The sequence below is a fragment of the Carcharodon carcharias genome, chromosome 7 (assembly GCF_017639515.1).
Source record: "Carcharodon carcharias isolate sCarCar2 chromosome 7, sCarCar2.pri, whole genome shotgun sequence".
NCBI lineage: Eukaryota > Metazoa > Chordata > Chondrichthyes > Lamniformes > Lamnidae > Carcharodon > Carcharodon carcharias.
The window spans coordinates 38941713-38966086 of record NC_054473.1 but is presented as its reverse complement, the minus strand read 5'-3'; the positions used below and the strand labels follow the sequence as shown (position 1 = coordinate 38966086).

The 24374-nt window shown below is 39.9% G+C and overlaps 1 protein-coding gene across 5 annotated transcripts in view; it reads left to right on the top strand.

Moving 5' to 3' along the window:
• LOC121280155 (ERC protein 2) overlaps positions 1-24374 on the top strand; it is an 859042-nt gene that overhangs the window by 416926 nt on the left and 417742 nt on the right. For all 5 annotated transcript variants that reach the window (XM_041191852.1, XM_041191854.1, XM_041191850.1 and 2 more), the window contains one exon: positions 23673-23813. In XM_041191852.1, coding sequence (XP_041047786.1) covers positions 23673-23813 — 141 coding nt within the window. The remainder of the gene's footprint in view (positions 1-23672; positions 23814-24374) is intronic.

Genomic DNA, 24374 nt, shown 5'->3' with positions numbered 1-24374 from the left:
CAAGGACTGCTACCCAAGCAGCCTGCCAGTGTAAATGGGTCAGTGAGTAACCCAAGCCATTTTTAGGCTTCCGTTGCTGCATTTACAGTGAAAAATGTTAAAATTGGCCCCAGTGGATTGTAGAGAAACCACAGTGCACCTACACCACATGGACTGCAGCAGTTCAAGAAGGCAGCTCACCACCACCTTCTCAAGGGCAACTAGGGGTGGACATTAAATGCTGGCCCAGTCAGCGAAGCCCATATCCCATGAATGAATAAAAAAAAATAGTAATTTAGATTACCACGAGGCATCTTTGATAAAGTTATAGATTTTTCAATATATGAATTTCAAGAATCAGCACCAAATTTGGAAATCCTGATTGGAGCTTTGAATTGAAAAATAGTGATGCTGAGAACGGAGAGTGGATCCACTAGATTGCTAAAGATTGGAGCATGTACCTATCAGTAGATGGCCTTTATCTCTCTCTCTGGCCCTACCTATTCCAAGCAACCATACCATGCACAAGATATATGCATTACATCAAGAACCAAAATATCTTTGAAAAATGTTGTTCTTTATAGCTACCCACATTTGCCTTTGCTAAACAATTGACAATAAAGTGGCAGATGTAGAAGTATGCAATTTATTAATATTTTAGATGAGGGTGGAGTGGGAAGACTGTAAATAGCTGAAGAAATGGCTGTGACCAAATAAAAAAAACAAACGGTATTATCACTTGCTACCACCAATATACTAATCATGGTCATTCACAATTTGAAGATTGAGGCCTTAATTCTGATTGAAATACTTTAAGGGGCTAATGAAATAATGGCTGTGTTGTCGTGCTGATTTAAATCTCGTTTCCAAAAGCAGCTTTTCATTGCATTGTACAAAAATGAATTATTGACTGAGAGTATGCATTCCTTAAAACAGCTATTGCGATTGACAGGGGAGCCACTTTTTTAACAATCTCTGACTGATGGCTGAGAAGATGTGTGGTGCAAATATTTACAACTTCATAAATGTTAGCTCTTCAGTGATGTGCTAACCTTGGTTATTGCCCCTCCCACTCTGACAATTTGAACACATATGTACATACTTGACCTCCACTAGCAAAAATTTCTGTACAGCTGTGCACTCAATAGAATATTGTACTATCTTAGTGTGCAATGAGCTCCATTTATTCATTTTCTCTAGTGATGCATTACCAATTCTACCTTTTTGTTTATTTTTGCATTTTCAGAGCTGACAGCATGGAAGAAGTAACATGTTCTATTTTAGGCTGGGCTATCTAGTTACAGTATCTTAACATTCTGTTAGTTTCAAATAGAAAATTTGCAAATATTTTGGATTATTCTGGCTTTAAAATTGATTTTAGTTACAGACACACTTTCTCTGTCACATAGTTGGAATTGGTGCCTTCCACTGGAATACAAATATGTATTTGTACATTTTTATCAACATTTTTCCTTGAAGGAGATTTGAAAATGCAAGTTGGCTGAAACAGTAATGTCGAACATCCGTCAGGCTGCCAGTGTCAATATTTTACAATTATTTCCTGAAGCATCAGTCATCAAAATATCGACAGAAATGTGCATCTGTTTTATGAACTTTCCTCTAAAGACCTCTTCCTATAAGTGGCAAAGAAAATCCCATTCAATGGTGATAGAGAGCCCTTCATTCCCCCAACAAATATATAATGATGGCTTGGTAGACTACTGTCAAAACAATACATATCTTACCAGTTAATTATCCCAGACTGGTAGGACGCGGGTCCACACCTATGATTTCTAGTGATTTTCTTAGCACTGTGTATCCCATCAGCGTTCCCTGATCTTGGCAAGATTGTAAACTGTAGGTCTTCAGCATTATCTCCCTATTGTAACAACGAACAGACCAGTTGTACAGAATTAGGACTTGCATCGGTGATTTCCCACTCTAATCTTTGTTATTTTGTCTGGCAATGATGCTTGTCATCACTCGAAAGAGTATGTGTGACACAGACAACTGTATCAAAAAGTTACACTTCTGCAAACCATCAGAGAAGCCACAGAAAGGTTCTAAATAAAAACAAAAAAACTGCGGATGCTGGAAATCCAAAACAAAAACAAAAACAGAATTACCTGGAAAAATTCAGCAGGTCTGGCAGCATCGGCGGAGAAGAACAGAGTTGACGTTTCGAGTCCTCATGACCCTTCGACAGAACTTGAGATCAAGTCCAAGAAAGAGTTGAAATATAAGCTGGTTTAAGGTGTGTGTGTGGGGGGCGGAGAGAGAGAGAGAGAGAGAGAGGTGGAGTGGGGGTGTGGTTGTAGAAAGGTTCTTATGGTTCAAAATAATTCTGTGTGTATAACTATTCAAGGTATTATTACTACACCTCAGGGTAAAATCAGATCCATAGTCTTCAATTAGAGCACTTTGTCTAATCAGCGTTCTTCAATTTTATATGTTTGTTCAGATCTGTGAATCAGGCATCTTTGAGCTCCTTTTTCAGGACTGTGGGTCAAAACAGAAATTTTCTTAAAAAGAAATTAGGGCACATGCACGGTAAGTCAAATGGCCACCTCCTGTGTTCAATCAATTTGATCATCATCATGGGAACTGAGCTTCAGTGTGTTAGTGCAGTTTCCTGTTTGAGAAATACTTCCAAGACATTGCTGTAGTGGTTCCTCAGGGTATTGTCCTAGGCGCAACCATCTTCAGCTACTACATCAATGACCTTCCCACCATCATAAGGTCAGAAGTGGGGATGTTTGCTGCTGATGGCACAATGTTCAGCACCATTCACAACTCCTCAGATACGCAAGCAGCCTGTGTCCATATAACAACAAGACTTGGACTGATGTGGCAAGTAACATTCATGCCACACCATTGCCAGGCACGACCATCTCCAACAAGAGAGAATTTAACTGTCTACCCTTGATATTAAATGGCATTACGGTCGCTGACTCTCCCACTTCAACATCCTGGGGGTTACCATTGACCAGAAACTGAACTGGACTAGTCGTAGAAAAACTGCGGCTACAAGAGCAGCTCAGAATCTGGGAATTATGCAGCAAGTAACTCACCACCTGACTCCCCAAAGCTTACCCACCATCTACAAGGCACAAGTCAGGAGTATCATGGAATGCTCTCCATTTGCCTGGATGAGAGCAGCTCCAACAACACTCAAGAAGCTCGACACTATCCAGGACAAAGCAGCGGTTGACACCCCATCCACCACCTTCAACATCCACTCCCTTTACCACCGACGCACAGTAGCAGCAGTGTGTGCTGTCTACAAGATGCACCGCAGCAACTCACCAAGGGTCCTCCGACAGCACCTTTCAAACCAGCAACCCCTACCACCTAGAAGACAAGGGTAGCAGATACATTGGAATAACGCCACTGCAAGTCATACAATCTTGACTTGGAATTACATCGCCGTTCCTTCACTGTCACTGGGTCAAAATCTTGGAACTCCCTTCCTAACTGTGGGTGTTCCTACAACACATGGACTGCAGCAGTTCAAGAAGGCAGCTCATCACCACCATCTCAAGGGCCATTGGGAATGTGCAATAAATGCTGGCTTGGCCAGTGACAATCACATCCCACGAACAAATACAAAAAAGTTCTAGAGCATACTACTGTGGGTTACAGCAGCTGTCTGGCAATGTACCCAAGTATCGTTGTTGACTTGCGAATTTATTAAGCAAATTATCAGGGAAAGCATCTGAGCCTGACCTTGTACATTCCCATCATCCAAATATGTTGGGCTGATGTTTAATGGTCCTGGAAAAGCAGGGTAGGAGGCGGGTGAGATGAAAAATTGCGAGGGGACATTCTCGTCTGGAACCCCGCATTTCACGACCAGAGGGAAAGATGGGGGGCAGAATTCCCCGGGCATCAATCTGGCAAGTTGAGAAGGTAATTTAGCTGAATTTGCATGCACTTGAATATAACTTTATGGGGCATCATGCATATAATGAACAATGCACAGAGATCATGGCTTCATATCCCTGACTAGTTAAAGGTGGTGGCAGTGAGGTGTGACGTCAGTGCCGTCTCTGGAAGCCAGCCAATGTGAAAATATTCACTGGTAAGAAAGAGTGGAAGGCAGACACCAGTGACCTTGAAGAATGGAAGCTGCATCGTGTGGTGGGGGGCCTGCAAGGGATGCAGAGGGCCATCGGCACGTCATTAAAAGGGAGTGGCAAGGAGAAGGCTCTGGGGAGGTCAACTGCGAGAATAGCACATGAGAGGGAAAGAGAACAAGTGACGTGGGAATGATACACGCAGTCTTTGTGGGACCATCCTGTGCCGAGGAGGAGCAGTACAGTGGGAAGGAGGACCAAGCATCAACAGCTCCACAGCAGAAACAAGAGGAGCAGCAAGAAGGCCAGTTGAAGAAGTGCAGAGTGGAGGGCCAACAGCCTGCCATGCAAAGAAGGGACTATCTGTAGCAGACAGTGTATTGAACATGACTCAACTATCTGCAGATGCCCAAGCAGCAATGTCAGTGAAGACTGAGGCTCGCTAAGGAGTCTGTAACTGACTTTGGCAAAACGCTGCAGAATGAGGTGAGACACTGGCTTTGGCAGACATCGAATGCCCATGGCCCTGAAGAGACATGTGTGGGATCTCCCAGGCATGGCCCCTTGCTGCAGCAAGGAGATAACCAATTCCATGCTCGGGCGGGACGATGACTATCCGCTCTACTGGACCAGTCCAGACAGTCAGGAGTGAGGCCTATTGGAGTGGGGACCATTGCTGGATTCCTCCAGGTGTAGGGTGTCATCAGCTATCAAAACTCCCATGAACAGGCCAGCCATCCATTGATGTATAACTAGTCTGCAACCACTGATGATCCTTCAGGTGTTTCCATGGTTCTTGGGAAGTAGGCTCAACACCTACATACTTCGATAGTCCCAGACGCCACAGCTTTTTCAGACCCCTTGTGCACCTTCAGCGATGGATTCTCTGGGACTAGGGCTACCCATTGAAGGCATGGCTCCTCGTGAATTTGAGGAACCTTTGTACTGCAGCAGAGATAATGTACATTACCTGCCATGGGGCCACCTGAGCAACCGTTGAGCTGTTGAAGATGAGAGTCTTGTGCTTTAGCCTATCTGGTGGAGCCCTTCGGTATTCGCCAGCATGGGGCTCATGTATTGTGATTGTGCAGAGCATAGCAGACCATCTAGTATTGCAAAGGGGGAGAGGCCTTGCAGAATGAGGACATCATTGATTGTCACTCTTCATCCAACGAGGAGGATGTGGAGGAGGCTGCTGAGTAGGCAGTACAGGATGAGGAACCCCTTGCACCAGAGATGAGGGACAACGACAGACATGAAAAGAGGTTCTCATACATACCCAGTTCCTGTGACCCTGATGCACTTTAGTGCAATAAAGACTTATTTTAATGCGGACTGCTGTCACCTCATTCATCTCACATCCATTTACTAGTGTGTGGGTACATAGCATGCATTGATGCAGCTGAGGAGCTGGTCAAACACTGAGGGAGCAAGGGTGTGGATGACATCTGACAAGGCAGCAGGAAACGCAGGGATGACTAACTACAGTAACTGTGACACAGATTTATTCGCACTACTCTACCAGGGCTTAAGTGCAAAGTTTAAACACCCATGAATCCTCAGTGCATCTAAGTATTCTTCTGAACAAGTGCTCCTAGGAGGTGCGACCCCTGTCTCACAGTTGAATTGGAGGTAGACAGCTGATCGGGCTGCCCCATCGACTAGGATAAACTTGGCGGCACAGGTGGAGGACCCTCCCCTGTCATTGCAGCCACTGGACTGAGGGGTTGAGGACCTGCCGTTATCACTGCTAGCACCTTGAGAGGAGCCCCCAGAAGCCAAATGCAGCCACCCCTCCTCCCTTTAAAGGTACACTTGCACCTCCCTGCTGACCAGAGAAGGACAAAGAACTGATGTAGACTTGCTTCTTCTCCTTCTCAGCTTGCCACCACTGGGTTGAGTTCATGGGCAAGGTGATGGGATGCAGGTCGGCCTGCAGATTTGGCATCCACTAATTAATCTGCTAGATCTGACTCTTAATGAAGGTCACCAGCCTCATCATGGAGGAAGCCATGCATGCACACATCTGAGACATGGCAGTACTCCTGACTCTTTCATCATCGGCACATGGATGTGCTTAGCATCTGGCAGTATCACCTTGCGTTCCCTCACCTCACACTGCAGCTCCAGCAGGTGCCATTTTGCTGAAATCAGAGCATGTCACCAGCCTGGAAGTCAGTATGAGTTTGGTGTCCCACAGTGCTCTGACTGTCAGCGACCTCTACTGTCACTGCCTTTGTCCACTGCTTTGACACGCCTATGATGGGCTCAACAGCTTGTGATCCTGAATCTAATCATGTGCAGTCCCACCAACATGAAAGTACATGTGCCAGTGAAGGGTGTGGGGGAAATGATGTGACAGTGCACCCGTTGGATATTGCCTCTTCCTCACAGGTGGATAGATGACACCCACGCTTTCCAGCTGCACATCCTTCAGGATTGCCTAGACCTGCATGAGAGAACACAAAAATATGTAGTGTTAAAAGGCTTCACGTCTCCTCATCCCAACGATGCCTGATGTGGAGCTCCATGTGTCCAGTGGTGAATACGGGTGCTATGCTTCCTCACTCTGTTGGGCTGACACTCATGTCTCGCCATCAGCAATTGTGCAATTCCTCCAAGCGAGCCAGCTCCAGGGCTGCCTCCTCTGTCAACATCAGAGATTGAATATTGTGGATGCCTCCTCCAACCTTGGGCTGTCCCTTTGTTATTTTGGGCCTGTTTTTCTTGCAAGCAGAAGGAGGACACTGAAGTTTCCCACGAAGCCTAGCACAACACTGAAGCAAGTGGCATCCCCTTGGCCCATGATGAAGGCTCCTGAACACCTCTGACATACATCCACACTCATGGTGTTTCAAAGGCAGACAGCTGCCTCCTGTTGAGAGGCAGCCAAGCATTTGAAGGGATCTGCTATTGCTGCACTCCCTTGCCACCCTCTGGGTGGTCATTCCTCCCCCAACTTGTGTTGCCATGTGCAAGAGTGGTATGGAGAACTCACCCTGAGGGAGCGAAGGTGGGGGGTGGGTGACCCTAAAGCTGCTCATCTCATCTCTGTAGACTCTGTCCACACTTGCTTGGTCAGATGGCAAGGTCTCTTCTTGCCGTCCCCTTGGGAAAAGGCCCTCCTGCCTTGCCCTTGCAGCCTGGGAGAGAACCTGCAGGGAGGCATCAAGGAGGCCACCTGATTGCTGCCCACATTGCCTCCTGGTTTGCATCTCTGAGTTCTCGTTTGAGCCTGTAGGATTCTTCAGGGGTCTTGACCTCAGTGACAGAGGTGCAGACTAGAGGCAGAAGCTTCCTAAGGACTGCTGCTGTGGTGGTCCGATTAAGCATGGCAGGACTGGTAGGCCTTTAAAGTTGTGCCTTTCTGTCAGGTGTCGACAAGTTCGGTGCCCTGTGGCTCGCCCTCACTTGTCCATTGGATGGGCCCTGCACCCCCAGGTTGTTGACCAGACAGCTGCTGCGTGATTGTGGTTGGCTGGCTGCATTTTGCTCATGCAGCAATGACACCGTTCCAATGCTGCCATCGATACCCACCCATGTGCACAAAAATAAGTCAAATTTTCTCTGTGGAATTTGGTGGAAAGTGATCATGGCAAGATTTTTATCCAACGTTTAACTGAGCACGGAGGCCAATTTTAGTGTCTATGGAGATTAGAAATTAAATTGGGGACCTTTCTGGTCTTTGTGCATCAGCTGTACACCTTGAAGTGAATTTATTCAGTAAAACATTTGAGGGAGCCCCAGATGAAAAATTTTCAAAGGTTGACGTTGCAGGGCCTTAGCTCTTGACAGCCTGCTAATTCCCTGGTTGGGAAAATCACTGAATGAAGTTCCTCCCTTTCCTCTCAGGTCTCTGGAAACTGAAGGAATTGGGTTCAGGAAAACCACTCTGATAGCCCCTTTGTGGCCATGCAGGCTTAGATTCTTGTACCAGCTGTCGCAGTTAAAAACTCGATCCTTTTCTTTACCATACGATGAACATTTAAAGTCCCATATGGGAGGGAGGTTCTGAACTCTCCACACGCCAACCCAACTGACTGCATGCTAATTGAGTGAGAGGGGTTAAGTGCTAGTGGCCTACAGAAAGAGGAATTCTGATTGTTATTACATAAAGAAAACCTACCACCCAAGTGGTATTTGACAGCAAGAAGCATAGGTTTTCTGACAAAATGTGACACCAGAAAAAATGTCCTGCTATATGGGGAAAATCCTTAAAATTCTTTTTTGTCTTCAGAACATATTAGACTTGAGTCAGAGCGGTTTAGTAACTATAGCAAAAGAGTATATTCCTACAGGAACTGTTGCAGTAAGGTAATGGTCTTCATGTGAGTTCAAATATGTGACCTGAAAGTAACAATTTTTCCTCACTTTGTGGACAAATGAATTGTCCATTATCCACTTGAAAGAATTGAGAAATGCCAGCTCTTCACTGTCATTGTCATCTCACATGTGAAGGGACTTCATCTGTGTCTCTGCTGGGATCCCCTCTCCAGTCCTCTTTTATATTGCAACAGCTATATTCTACTCTGTTTCCATGTTTTGCTTTCATCTTCAGTTACTGGTTAAAGTACAAACATTCCAAATAAAATAGAAAAAGGAATACCATCTTATTAAATCCTTGGGCAATGCTAGTTGAAATGCAGTGCTGTATGCTCGTGCAGAAGAAATCATCAAGTTACTCTGGAAATCACAGACCTTGCTCAATCTGACATTTTGAACTTCTAACATTTGCTATCCAGGCTAAAGCAAAAGTTCCTTTGTTCTTGAAGCACGGGCTTATGTATGAATCAATTTTTCTACATCTGCCAGGTAGAACTAGCTTACTTTATAGCTTGATATCAACTTCATGAAGCATATTGAAATAAAAGAAAATTATTCATCATCAAATGTCTTGAGCCGATACTGCACCCAGTTACACCAGCTATAGTATAAAGCAATAGGATGCAGCTTTGTGTTTGCAGTTTCCCACACAGTTGATCTCGATTATGCCACAGGGGAGAAGAACCAAGCAGAAAGTGGATACTTTCCCAACGGGAGTGAGGAAAAATGAAATCAATCTTGGAATGAAATTGATCTTGCACACCTTTGAGCTGCCAAATTATAAGCAGCATTGCTGGAGATCTGAGGGTGTTGTATGATAGTTATTTCAGCATTTTGAGGAGTCTTAACACACACAATCAAATCAGTAAACACCAGAATAATAACTGTTTTCTTACAGCTACAAGGATCTTTAAAATTTGATTTGTTGTGGCCTGCCATCATCAATGGTAGTTTCACACTGCTATTTTATATAAAGTGCTACTACAGTATAAATACAAGTACATTGTTTTACACTTTAGCATATATATCCACTAGCGATTGTGGCTGCCAATTTGCAATATAATTATGTCATAAGTTCTACCTGATTTATTTACCTGATTTGTTTAGTTGATTTATTTAACCTTCCCGAGGGAAAGGTTTGCGATTCCTGTTGTAGGATGTTGTCAACTTTGTCTTATTATTCTATATTGGACTTATGATCTTGGTAGAGATCAGTAGCATTTTTATTTGTTTAGAATCTGAAAACGCAGGTATTTACTAAAAGAATGAAACCAGAAGGTTCATGGTTTAAATCAAAAGAATTTTATTTCACCGAATTCAAAGAATTTGAATGGTTAGTTACGTTAAAGATAATAAAAGTACAATGAACTCAATTATGTATAATCTAAACCAAATTCCTTAATCACATTCCCTTCTACACCCATTAGACTTACATCCCCAGTAAACTCAAGTCAGATACTTAGCAAAAATTGGAAGAGTAAGTGAATACTCGTATAAGGTTTAAGATCCTTGGGCCTTCCGCTTTCTTCTGGCAAGGTTTTTCTTTAAAATCACCTCCAACCATCCTATGATTGCAAATTCCCCCTTCAACATAGGCACCACTAGCATCTTAAGTGTTGTCTTTGCTCCCTCGTTCTCTTGATTTAAAACTCTTTCAGCCAACACACAATTTCAACTGAACTTTGTTTCAAAGATATTTTCACTTCTGCAACCAGCTTGTTCTTGAACATGGAATCACACTCTTGTAATGAATTTATGTCGGCCTTTTATTCCTGTATTGCTTCTCTCCCAGGCAAACTGGTCACATGATCATTTAATGGCAGCTGGGTACTTTACCAGAAATCTCATCCTAGAGAAATCTAGCTCTTAAAGGGACCATCACTACAATACAAAATAGAGGCTTTTTTCCCCCCCAAGAGCACATCAGCTATCATAGGCTGCATTTTTTTTAAAAATAACAATAAAGCTAACAGCACTCATTGATTTCAAATTATAAATCAGATAGCAGCTTCTGGCAACCATGCATGTGCAGTTAAATGTGAAATCAGGAAGTTTTGGTCTAAGTTGCCCTGTTATTCCAGAAGCTGCACTGTAACAGTATCTCGCCAAGAGACTCAGCATTGAAATACATGGAATGGCATAGAGTTGCTCTGCTAATACACACTTAAAAATGCACACTAAACTCACCAGGATATTTTGGGTTTGTCCATTCCAGCAGAAGTAAATTTTTAATATCTTGAATGAAGTCCTTATTACTGCCAGATGACCTCTGCAACATTGAAAATTAACTTCTATAATTGCTAAGTCTCATTCCTTCAGGTTTTAATTATTGTTGGAGGTTTTAAAAAATAATTTAAGTAATTATTTTTGAACTTTTTATTTTTGCTTCTTGTATCTTTCTGAATCCCATCCTTGTTTTCCTTGCTTTAATTTCCTTTCTGTATGTACTTTGGCATTGATTTAGAAAGTTCCTCGTTCGGGATCTGTGCTGCCCATTAGTGATTCCTCAGTCTGATTGGTTAAGGAGGTACTATTGCTTGCTCTGTTAACACGTGTGCTAAATCCCCTGTAGAGGGTGCCATACTATTTTGGACCCCTAATGACAGTAAATTCACGTGCAAAACCCCATAGAAAGTATGTGGGCAAGTGTAGTGAATGGTTGCTGCCATTTGTTTGTCACTGAGCACCAGTTGGAAATATTGAGAACGAATCTCCCTTCTGAAGTAATGAGGTCAAGAGAAAATTAGTCTTTAAAAACAAGCAGGTGGCTAAATCTTCAGTGTATAATGAAATACTTTGTAATATTATTTGATTTATAAATCATTACTGTCTTGTGTTCTGTCAATCCATGGGCTACATTCCATTTGATATCATCTACCTGAATTCAACAACATATCTTTGAAGAGGCATTTTAAAAATACATTTTGAAAAATCCACACAAGCATCCATACAAACATCCACTGCAAGTTTCAAAGAAGGATCATATTGGACTCAAAATGTTGGCTTAGTTTCTCTCTCCACGGAGGCTGCCAGACCTGCTGAGTTTTTCCAGCATTTTCTGATTTTATTTTAATCCACTGCATTTTCTTTATGAATACACTGTTACTTCCTCAAAGAGCTCTTAAACATGATTTGCCTTTCTCAAATCTGTGCTGACTCCCCTTCACCTATTTGATTCACACCTCCCAAAAAACTCATCAGATACTCATTCGAAATTGGAAGATTAACCACTTAGCCTGAGTACTATTTCAATGATTCCAATGAGGATTGAGATTTCTTGGGCCCCTGCTTGCTTCTGCAAGGTTATCCCTTCAAGTCTCCTTCACACACCCCATGGTTGTAGACTCCAAGTTCAGCATGAGCATCGTGAGTGCCTTAAGTGTAGACACTTAGGGGAAAAAACTATCTAGGTTGTAATGTTCTTTAACTCTGGAATCTTGTAAGATGTATCTAGGAGCTCTCTCCTCTCTCCTCTGCCTCCCTTTCTCCCTCTCTCTCTCCCTTTCTCTCTCTCTCTCTCTCTCTCCACTTGGCTTTCTCAGAAGTTCAACTCACTGTTACTAGAGTCCTTCGGTTATCAAAAGATTTAAACCCTTTTAGCCAATACACAGAATTTCAGCTGAATTTAGCTTGAAGGAAATGTTCTCTGCAGCCATCTTGTTCTGAACTAAATTGCTTCAAAACAGAACCATACCTACAGGAATCTATTCCCCCTGTAATTAACTCCTTGTTTACCATTTTTACTGTTGTTTACATTGTTTTTCTCTAAGGCAGCTTCGTCACATGATCAATTACTAGCAGCAAGTTGCCTTTTACCAGAAATCATCTTCCAGTGATGCGTCATTCTTAAAGGGACCATCACCCCAACATAAAATATAGGCTTTTCCCAAAAGCTCATGGGCCATCATAACGATGAGGGTAAAGATGCAATGAAATCGTAAAATTTTAAAAGGAACGGATATGCAAAATGACTTAAGGGCTCAAGTACAAATCAAGGATATGTTACTAAAGTTTTATTTTACAGACAGCCTGGGTGATTCTAGGGTTTGTAAATAGAAGGATAGAATATAAAAGCAAAGGTAGAATGTTAAACTATACAAATCACCGGCTAAACGGTCTTGGTATTTTGTATCCATTTTGGATGCATAATTTAGGAAGGATGCCAAGGAGATAGAGAAGGCAATAGAGATTTGTTAAGATTATATCGAGAATGGGAAGTTTTTGTTATGAAGGGAACATCTGGGCATTTATAATAGAAGCTAAGAGGAAGTATTTGATCAATTGAATGGAGAAAACTGTTTTATTTAGTTCATGAATTGGAAATAGGTAACTTAAAGGCATAAATTTAAGATCATCATCAAAAGGTTAAAGGGAAAGGTTCAGAGATTTATTTTCAGCAGTGGTTTGTTAGGACATGGTCAAGCCTTTTTAGACCCATATTGATTTTGACTAGGCACTCTAGTTTTTACATAAATCTTTATTTGGCATCAGTAGGACACTTCAATCAACGTGTATCCTTCTGCATGCATCACACAGAAAAGTATTGCTATTATTTCTTAGCAGTACCAGATTTATGGACTGGATGTTATTTTGAAGATATTTTTAATGTAGTCAGTGCTTCTACTGCAGTTCTTATGTTGTTCTTATGGTGATTTTGTGTATTGGAATTGGACAATTCTCATAGTGGTGCTGTCTGGCATTTTCATTTGCAGAACAGGTTACCTATCTTACGATGGTAGATTGAAGAAATTATGTTTCTAAGTCACTGGCTTTTTGTTTGGCTTTCTGGATTTAGGGAATCCCAAATTATAGACCTGAATTGCCCAAATAGCTATTAAGACTGTCTGTCTCCAATTCTTGAGTTATTATCATTTTGTTTCTTTTAGGGGAACTGAGTTCCTATACTGTTTTTTGAGTCAGATTTGTTGTAAGTTTTGCCAAATGTGGATGGATGTATGCGGGTTCCACTCATGGGTATAATGCTATCTTGTTGAACCTATAACGTAGTTTTGTGGGAAAGCGGAAAAATGTTGCTGAGGAAGTATTAGATTGTAAATATGAATAAATTAGCTTTATCTTTGCTTAAGTTAGCTTTAGCAAAGAACTTTACAAAGTAAAACTCACATAGCTGATAAGCATTGCGACGAGCCTTATAATAAACTGCATATTGGTTTAATTCAGTTCCTGCTCCCATGATGAATGGGATTGGATTAATGTGCAAGTTAAATGTTGCCAATGCAAATAAGATGGATAAAAGAGCATACTGTTGCGATTACTGCCTCTGAAATATGGAGTAGAATGTAGTATAACACAATATTAGAGTCATTTAGCATAGGCTGTTTAGATTACTTTTGACATCTGTCCTATACGTAACCAGATTTCAAATTAGTCTATTCTCTGGTGTTCTGAAATGTTTTCAATGTAATTAACTATGTAAGATATTCATTTTAATGTTTTGGTTTTATAATTTATTTTTAGAGAGCCAATCTAAATGACTTGTGCCATTTATTATATAAAAAAGTAATCTTTTAAAAGTAATCTGAGTTATTAATAAAGAACAGTTATTGACTCTCTGAAAAGTGTGATTGTCCTAAAATTGAGCTAGTTGCTTTGGAGAAAAATAGCAGTTGAGAACATTATCCCAAACATCAATAATCATTGTGAATGTTATTTTTAAAATTTAATTAGTTAGTTGTTTTTGAATATTTCAGAAACCCATTTTCCCCCTCTACCAATTGAAACACGTTTAATATATGATCTGCTAAAGCATTAGTTGTGTATGTAACGTTTTGATATTTTTACATATTTCTGATGTCAAATTCAGGTGGCAAAGCAATAATTTCCAGAATTCCAGCGTATTTTTCTGATTTGATTGCGAAAATAAAATCTCAAGCTGCAGCCAAACTACAATTCTGTGGCCTCAGAATGTTCATGGCTTCCCAAGAAGAAACGGCTTAGCCATTGAAACTGTTATCCATACTGGTTTTGAGACAAGGGGCGGAATGGGGAGGGACAGATTGTTATTAGCACATTCCAGAGAGCTTTGCAGCTGTAAAGTTGGTTTAGTTTTCTTTCAGAGTTACCACCAGGGAGCTTAGCTAAAAGCAGCAACAACTTGCATTTAATTAGCACCTTTAACATAGAAAAACTTCCTAATGTGCTTCATAAAACTGCAAGAAGAATAAAAGCAGGCATTGTACGTTGCCATGGCTATAACACCAAGCCGGGATAGTTATTCAAGGTTGTCACTTTGATTGGCAGCTTGGCAAACCAATCCTCGATAGTGAGAGCTAAGGGGAGGGGCTGGAGTGGTTTGAACAGAAGTGTTCCTAGAACGGTTAGTTTCCAGCAGGTCGGAGTCTGGAAAGTTGAAGAGAGGCAAAGGGATTGTGCTTTCTAAATTAGTGAACTTAAATTTGGCGATACTCATTTATAAAATGAAATATACATATTTCAAAGGGCAAGTTTGTGTAATTTATTGTGATATGGAGAGCAGCAGTGAACAGGTAAATTTTGCAGATTCTATAACAAGGAGAATTGTTCTTGAATGAGCAGGGCGGCGTTTATTGTTGGCAGGTGACGTTGCACAACCTTTGACTCAGTTTTGTAAAAAGTTCAGATTTTAGAGAAGGAGGTGATATTCGTGATTTTATTCAGTTATTTCAGTTCTTAGTTTTCATCACAATGGTGTAGGGGGTAACATATTAGCATGGATAAAGGATTGGTTAGCTAACATGAAGCAGAGAGGGATAAGTACATATTTTTTGGGTTGGCAGGTTGAAATAATTGGAGTGCCACAAGGATCAGTGTTGGGCCTCATTGTTTACAATTTATATCAAGGATTGGATGAAGGGACTAAATGTATGGCAGCTAAGTTTCCCGATGACACCAAGATAGATAGGAAAGTAAGTTAGGCATATAGATAGGTTAAGTGAGTGGACAAAAAATTGACAGATGGAGTATAAATGTGGGAAAATGTGAACTTGTTCACTTTAGCAGGAAGAATAGAAGAGCAGTATATTATTTAAATGGAGAGAACATGCAGAACTCTGTGGTACAGAGGGATCTGGGTGTCCTAGTACATGAATCATAAAAAGTTAGTATGCAGATACAGCAAATGATTAGGAAGGTAATTGGAATGTTGGCCTTTATTCCAAGGGGAACAGAATATAAAAGTAGCAAAGTTTTATTGCAGGGCCTTAGTCAAACCAAATCTGGAGTACTATGTAAAGTTTTGGCTTCCTTATTTGAATAAGGATATAATTGCATTAGAAGCAGTTCAGAGAAGGTTCACTCAACTCATTCCTGGGATGAAGGGTTTATTTTATGAAGAAAGATTGAACAGGTTGGGCCTATATCCATTGGTGTTTAGAAGAATGAGAGGTGACCTCCTTGAACTATATAAGATCCTGAGGGGACTTGATAAGTTGGATACCAGGTGGGTGTTTCCCCTTGTGGGAGAGACCAGAATTAGGGGACACAGTTTAAAAATAAGAGGTCACCCATTTAAGACGGAGATGAGGAAAAAGATTTTCTCTCAGCAGGTCATTGGTCTGTGGACTTCTCTTCCATAGAAAGCAATGGAAGCTGCTGGGTCTTTGAATTCTTTCAAGGCTAAGTTAGATAGATTTTTGAAAGACAAGGGAGTCAAGGATTAAGGGGCAGACAGGAAGGTGGAGTTGAAACCATAATCAAAAGAACCATGATCTTATCGAATGGTGGAACAGGTTTTAAGGGCAGAATGGCCCATTCCTGTGTTCCTATGTAAGAAAAGCATATGGTTAATTATCTACAATCAGTAAACAGAAAAGTACTATATTTCCTAGTGTTGATCTAGTGAAGAATTATTTTGCCAAATGTGCTATTGGAAAGCAAAAGGATGTGGCAACCTTGCAGGGCAGCTATTTAGGTAATGATACCCAGAGCATGACAGGAAGGGACAGAGTGTACAAACATAAAAAACAGCAACAAATAGGGTCAAAGGGGGAAAAAAATTGTTAAAAGGCAAAATTAATGGCCCTTTACTTAAATGCATGTAGTATTCAAAACAAGCTAAATGAATTAAGGGCAAAAATAGAGGTTAATGGGCATGATCTTATAGCCATTATGGAGATGTGGTTACAAGGAGATCAAAGCTGGGAACTAAATATTCAGAGGTAAGTGACTTTTTGAAAGGACATGCAAGAGGAAATGATGGTGGGGTAGGGTAGCTTTGTTAGTACGGGATGGAATAAGTATGATAGCAAGAAATGATCTTTGATCGGAAGATGTAGGATCCATATGGGTGGAGTTAAGAAATAACAAGGTAAAGAAGACACTGGTGGGGGTAGTCTATAGGTCCCCTGACAGTAGCTATACTGTAGGACAGAGAATAAATCAGAAGATAATGAGGGTGTGTGAAAAAAGGCAGTACATTAATCATGGCTGACTTTAACCATCATGTAGACTGAGAAAATCAAATTAGCAGAGGTAGACATGAGCAAGAATTCATAGTGTATTCAGGACAGTTTCTTAGAACAATATGTTGTGAATCCAACCAGGCATCAAGCTATTTTGGATCTGACAATATGCAATGAGGCAGGTTTAATAAATGATCTCAGAGTAAAGGATCCCCTAGGAAACAGTAACCATAATATGGTAGAATTTGGCATTCAGTTTGAGAGTGAGAAACTTGGGTCGGAAACAACTATGCTAAACTTAAATAAGGGTAATTACAATGGAACAGAGTTCGCTGGAGTGGATTGGGAAAGGAGTTTAGCAGAAAAGACGGTTGATAAACAATGGCTGACGTTTAAGAAAATAGTTCCTGACTCACAACAAAGATATATCCCAGTGAGGAAGAAGGATTCAAGGAAGGGGATAAACAACCATGGTTAACCAAGAAAGTTAAGGAAAGTATCAAATTGATAGGAAAAACATACAATGTGGCAAAGATTAATGGTAAACCAAAGGATTGGGAAAGCTTTAAAAGCCAACAAAAGGTGACCAAAAAATAATAGAGGGAGAAAATAAACTTTGAAGGTAAGCTAGCAAGTAATAGAAATACCCTATCAAAAGAGCTTCTTTAAATATATAAAAAGGAAGAGAGATGCCAAAGTGAACATAAGCCCCTTAGAGAATGAGGCTGGGGAAATAATAATGGGGAACCAGGAAATGGCAGAGGAGTTGAATAAACACATTGCTTCAGTCTTCACAGTAGAAGATACTAATAGCATTCCAAAAATGCTAAATGATCAAGAGGGAAAGGCGGGGAGGTGGGGGCGGAAGGAAATAAATACAATAACTATCAGTAGAGAAAAAGTACCAGGGAAATTAATGGAGCTAAAGGCCGATAAGTCCCCTGGAACTGATGGGTTGCATCCTAAGATATTAAAGGAAATAGCTACAGAGATAGTGGGTACACTGGTAGTAATCTTCCAAGAATCGTTAGATTCTGGAAAAGTCCCAGAGGATTGGAGAACGACCAGTGTAACACCCTTATTTAAAAAAGGAGGGAGACAAAAAGCAGGTAACAATAGGCCAGTTAGTTTAACATCTGTCATTGGGAAAATGTTAAAGTCTATTATAAATGATGTAATAGCAGAGCATTTAGAAATACATAATCTAATCAAGCAGAGTCAGCATGGCTTCATGAAGGGGAAATCATGCCTAACAAATTTATTAGAATTCTTTGAGATAATAAGCAAGATAGATCCAGGGGAATGAGTAGATGTAATATATTTTGATTTCCAGAAGGCGTTCGGTAAGGAATTGCACATAAAACTACTATTAAAGATAAGAGCCCATGGTGTTGAGGGTAGTATATTAGCATGGATAGAGGATTGACTAACTAATAGACGATCGAGAGTTGGGATAAGGGGGAGTTTTTGGGATGGCAACCTGTAAATAATGGAGGTTGAGTAGGTTGGACCTGTACTCATTGGTGTTTAGAAGAATGAGAGGTGACCTTATTGAAACATATAAGATTCTCAGGGGCTTGACAGGGTAGATGCTGAGAGGCTATTTCCCCTTGTGGGAGAGTCTAGGACCAGAGGGCATAATCTCAGAGTAAGGGGCTGCCCATTTAAGACAGACGAGGAGGAATTTCTTCTCTGAGGGTAGTCAATCTGCGGAATTCTTTACCGCAGAAGGCTGTAGAGGCTAGGTTGTTAAGCATATTCAAGGCAGAGATAGACAGATTTTTAATCAGTAAGGGGGTCAAGGGCTATGGAGAAAAGGCAGGAAAGTAGAGTTGAGGATTATCAGACCAGCCATGATCTCATTGAATGGCAGAGCAAACTCGATGGGCCGAATGGCCTACTTCTGCTCCTACGTCTTATGGTCTTATTATAGTTACAATTATCATTAATGCCAGAAGCTCGCAAGTGAAAATTTAGGAAACTGGAAGAATCTGATTGGTGTACACAGACTTGGTTGTTGAATTGGAACACATTGGAAGCTTTGACTAGCGAATGAAAACATAAGACTATAACATGTGTGTCACCTTATGTTAAGTGATAGATTTTTGGAAATAGATTCAGACAATTTAAGAATATGCTTACTTGATCATGAACATAAAGCACTTTGCAGCTGAACAGGTGTGCTATTTGTTTTATGGCCTGAAGCATATCAGAATGAAAAGTCAAATGTCCCACAGGCAAGCCTTTTATTAAGCCATCTATTCAGCCCAAATAAAGTTAGCCCAGATTAGGACAGCTTAACAGGACTCAGAAGGCAGAGAATAATGCGATAAATTGATCTACCTTATATTTAAGTGCTTGGTCATGACGTAATTTTACTGTGAGGAAAGCCAATTCAATTAATATCCTGAACCTCATCCTCGTGGCATATGCATTTTTCCAGAAGTGTTCCCATGTTCAACATTTGGATGATTGTGTTTTGTAATTTACATTTTGGTGAAGAAAGGTAAAAATATAACATTGGAAGATTGTCGGTGTTACATAATATAACTTGTAACAGTTGAAAGTATCCCAGGAAAATAAATAGTATCATAAAGGCATTAATATGTTACTCAAGAGAATTTGATAATTTTGTAAAGCAATCAAATGCCCAAGTTCCAAGTTACATTTAGCCACCTTAAAAAGTCATGTTGATGTATGATTCTGCTTTATGTATTTATTTTTTTTACACGTTCTGTTATCTTAATAGCTGTAGAATTGGTTTGGTGGAATGTTATGGTTATTTACTTTCGTATAGGGCTGAGTGAGATTTAGTTGCTTCTGTGTTCTGATTTGTGCATTTAAAATGACTGATTATAATTTGATTCTGTTATTTGCCATTTGGCGTGATTTGTATCATTGCCTTTCCATTAGAGCCATGATATTAACAGTGCACCATCTTATCATCCTTGGATGTTTGCAGTTTATCTTGCATACGTTTAGTAGTGCAATTTCCAGGAACTGTACTTGCTTAAATTTCAGTCAGTACAATGAAATACTAAAATTATTTATCTTCAGCTTAAGTATATTTTGTTATTCCACCCCCCCACCCCCACCAAAACACCCCATTTCAATCAATATGGTCCTGCCAAAGACAAGCGTTGCTTGGGTGTAAGCCAGAGACCATTGAAAGGTGTAAAGGCCACGCTTTTTCTGCTGTTGGTTAGTTAAAGATGTCTTATGATCATGAAAAGCGAATGAACTAGGCTTCTTTTAAATTCTAGGATGCTTTTATTTCGCTTATAATTGAGGAAACACAGACTTGTTTAGAACATAAATTACTTTCCTCTCTTGACTGTAATGGAGCTTGCTACATTTAATGTTGACTTAATATGCAGTTATTTGTGCAATATAGAGACCACAGATCAAAAGTTCATAAAATGCAAGTTGCATTAATGTTTTATTTTTGTTTAGCTTGCAACACTCATAATCAGAAAAGGCAAAAATAAAAGCAAAAAACTGTGGATGCTGGAAATCCAAAACAAAAACAAAAATACCTGGAAAAACTCAGCATCTGACCTGCTGAGTTTTTCCAAGTATTTTTGTTTTTGTTCTGAAAAAGCATATTGCAAAGAAAATTGTTAAATGTGATCTTAATTCATAAAGGAGATCTTTACATCTTCTCAAATTCAGGTTCCAACCTCTTTTCTAAGTGAAGTAGCTATTGCATTTGATAGTACCTTGAGCAGTATTCATACTGAGTACATGTTTATTTTATAAACATCTGTTAAAAACTGAGCAAAGGTGTTAGTGTAGTATCTTTACTGATGGCATTGTTGTGTCACACCAATAGTAAAATAAAATAAATAAATAACAGTGGCAACTGGTATATTCTCAGCTGCTGTTTGTTTCAGCACTACTTGTAGAGTTCCAGGTATTTGTCTTTTTGCTTTTGGACCAATGTGACCCATCCAGTAATTGTACGCTATAAACGACACTTTCTACACACCCTTCAAATTCAGAACAATCACTAGCCTATGTTTTTTAATCAACGTGATTAAAATAAATAGGTTGCCAATGATAAGTAATTTTTATGTAAAAAAAAATTGAGACTACAATTCAAAAAGCATTAAAAAATACAACAAAGAAGTGAGATTCTGCAATCAACAGAACTGAGACACCAAATTTAGGATGTCAAAAGTTTTGAACTCGCACAATGTAAACCAACTGTTTTTTCTCATCCAACTTATTGTATTTAAGCACTTGTTCAACTGATCCTATCTGACTTCTGGCACTGTTACCTATCCTCCTCCATCTGGATCAATTAGTTCTTTTCAACATATGATTGGCTTTATGATTTTCTTTCATATAAAGAATAGCAGTGAGATTACTGGCTTCCCTGATATGTTAGTTGCTAATAACAGTAAATCAGCTCAGATTCAGAATGCAAAATAGTTACTTTGAAAAGCCAATTTATAGGCTGTCAATACTGAGTTTCCCGGCACTTGTGTTGCAGCATAGAATGTAAGCAATTTTCAACCAGTTAATATCATCACAATTGCATAAACTGCAACAGGATACCTTGATGTAGTACCTGAGGAATATGTCTTATCAATTCACCTGGTCACTCCTGTTACTCCACAAGACTAAGCTGGTCTCAGACGTTTTGGTATCAAGAAGCTAGTTGTGCAATAAGAACAAAGATGGAACCTGCACAAGATCCTCAGTTCTGCCCTTGACTCTAGATTATAAGGATGGTGCTTGTTTATTGTATTACGACTTGCTAGGTCAAGGGTGGATTGAGAATCTTGCTGTGCTTTTACTAGCAGCATTTTCAAGAATTACCAATCAACAGGATTCCGCTCATAGAATATTGCAATAGCTTATTGCGTATACCTCATATTTTGGGAAGTAATTGGTTAGTTATTTATTTCAATTTTGACACAGTAACAGTTTAAGATTAGAGGACCTGGCCTGAACTAACTTTTCCAGAGCCGCTCCTGCAGACAAGGAATCAAAGATGTTGGACAGAATTTTACAGCCCCTCCCGCCGTCAGGATTTTCCAGACCTGCCAAAGTCAATGGACTTTTCAATGGCTCACCGCATTTTACGGCCCCGCCCTTGCACAATGGGGCTGTAAAATCCCGCCTGTTCAGTTCAGATTGCAAAGGGAGCACCTCTAATTGCCAAATGTATCCGCAAATCATGTTATTGAAAGAGTACTATGTAGACATCTCAATTCACTTTGGAGCAGAAAGAGCTTCTTGCTTCCACTTGAATCTGCAGCCGGAATAGATGAAATTTTACAGTTTCCTTCGATACATGCATGCCTCGAGCATTTTTGGATGCCCTGGCTGAATTAGTGGGGAGTGAGTGGCATTCCTTGAGAACTCAGTTGATGGTAGCATTGTCAGAAATGAAGGACACTTAACACCCAATCACTTGCGAAGTTTATTTCCCCTTTAGCCAAGTGCCTTGCTATAGCAAGTCTGGCATAGGCAGACCTAAGTTGACCAGTCCTGGCGAAAGTTCAGGGAGTAACGGAGCTTGCCAAGAAGCAAGCTTGCCTCAGAGATCATTCCCCATCTGTGCTGCCTCTTTAAACATTCAAAGTCCCTAGAGGCTCAAAACCAACTGCTTGATTACATTTTTTTAAACAACAAAAATTTTTGTGGTTGAGTTATAGAAGCTGTGGCCTATCGTAGAACCTTATTATAATAAACTCTGTTACTGCATTCTTTGTTCCCCTCCCCCCTCTCCCCCATGGTTCTGCTTAAGGCTCCATTACAGTCAAGAGAGGATTTCAAACCTCAATTACATGAATCCATGATTAGAATTGATATTTCCCGGGTCCCCACAAGTTTATAATGATGAGATTCAGTTGTTTCTCAATGAGGTGTTTTGCTAAAAGCTGTTAGTACTACATTGTTGTAATTTGGCAGTTATTGGCTCCAATCTTTGATTTGACTGTTGCAAGAGATACGGTCACTTTGAAAGGATGCAATTTTTCCTATGACTAAAATAATCTGGATATCAAAGGTGTTTGTATTATATCTAACCAGAAATATTTTTCAAGCACTTTTAGCAAACTAGACAAATATTTTCTGAAAGTATGCTAACTGAAAATTCAATCTCTCCAATGCAAAATAATAGTTCGTTATTCAAGTTTTATGACTTGATAGCAGCATATAAATGCGTACACCATTCAAAACAATGTTTTATGAAGTAGTTACTACAGGGTTATAAATTCTAGAAACTTTTGCACTCTGAAATTATTTATAATACCAGATTTAAAGATGTATCAAATGCCTATTACATTGTAAGCTCTCCAGTCTGGAATCCTTGGGAACAAGTCATTTCTGGACTTCGGAATTTTTTGAAGTATGGAATGACATAGGATTGCCTAACCACATGTGTGGAACCAGAAGTGCCATGGGCCACGATTTTACAGCCCCGCCCACCCAGCAGGATATTACGGTCTTGCCGAAGTGAATGGAGATTTAAATGGCTCACCGCATCCACCAGGGGGAGACATGCTGCGTTGGGACCATAAAATCCTGGCCATAGATATATTTACCTGAAACATAAAACCATGATAAAATGTTATAAAGCAGTAATAAAACTTGATTTGCTTATCCAAATATTGTATCTTCCATGTTTCTGTTCCCAAAGTACTGCACCAAAATGATGCCAATGACATTGATGGTTTGCTGAAAGTTTTTTTCGGACAGCTAGTATTTCAATAGATTTCTGAACTGGATAGGTTCCAATGTATAGCTTGTTATAGCATTCATAAATACTAATATTGATAAACTTATAGTGGATAAAAACCATATATCTTTCATACACATGTTGTGATTGAAAATTTGAAATGACTTTGCCTTTAATTGCCTGGTTCACTTTTGGCACTTATAGGAAAGAATTATAGAACGTCTCAAGGAACAACGTGAAAGAGATGATCGTGAAAGACTGGAAGAGGTTGAGTCATATAAAAAAGAAAATAAGGACCTTAAAGAGAAGATTAACAATTTGCAAGCTGAGCTAGCAGAAAAAGAGGTTAGTTAGTAACCTGAGATTATATTTTGAATTTCAAGAGTTGTCACAGTAGCCCTTCTACAATGGCCGAGATTTCATGGTTATAATGAAACTCAGTTTTCACCATCATTACTCTGTGAAATTGCCACTGATTTCTGGTGCCCCCACATGCATAATTAAAAGTAGAAATCAAGAAGTTGCTGTCAATGATTTCTTGGTTCTGCCAAGTGCTGTTGAAGCTCCTGCAGATGGAAATAAATTAGAAATCACTAATTTGATGTGAACTTTTACTTTTAATGCTATTAGCCTAACTGTAAAAATTCTTGAAAAAGTCTTGTTGATGAGGTGTAACTAGGTTTTTAACAGTGCAATAACTCATAATTACTGATGGCTCTAAGAAACTAGTTCTGTATTTATGGAATGTCAAATATTTCAATTCTATCCTAAATCTTACATAACTTTTTTTTAAAAAAAGTTTCTGATATTTCAGCTTCTATCTTAATCCCATTAGCATATCCCAATCTTTATTTCACTTTCTGTAAGATTATAAAAAGTGAATGATAAGACTTCCTGGTTTGCTGT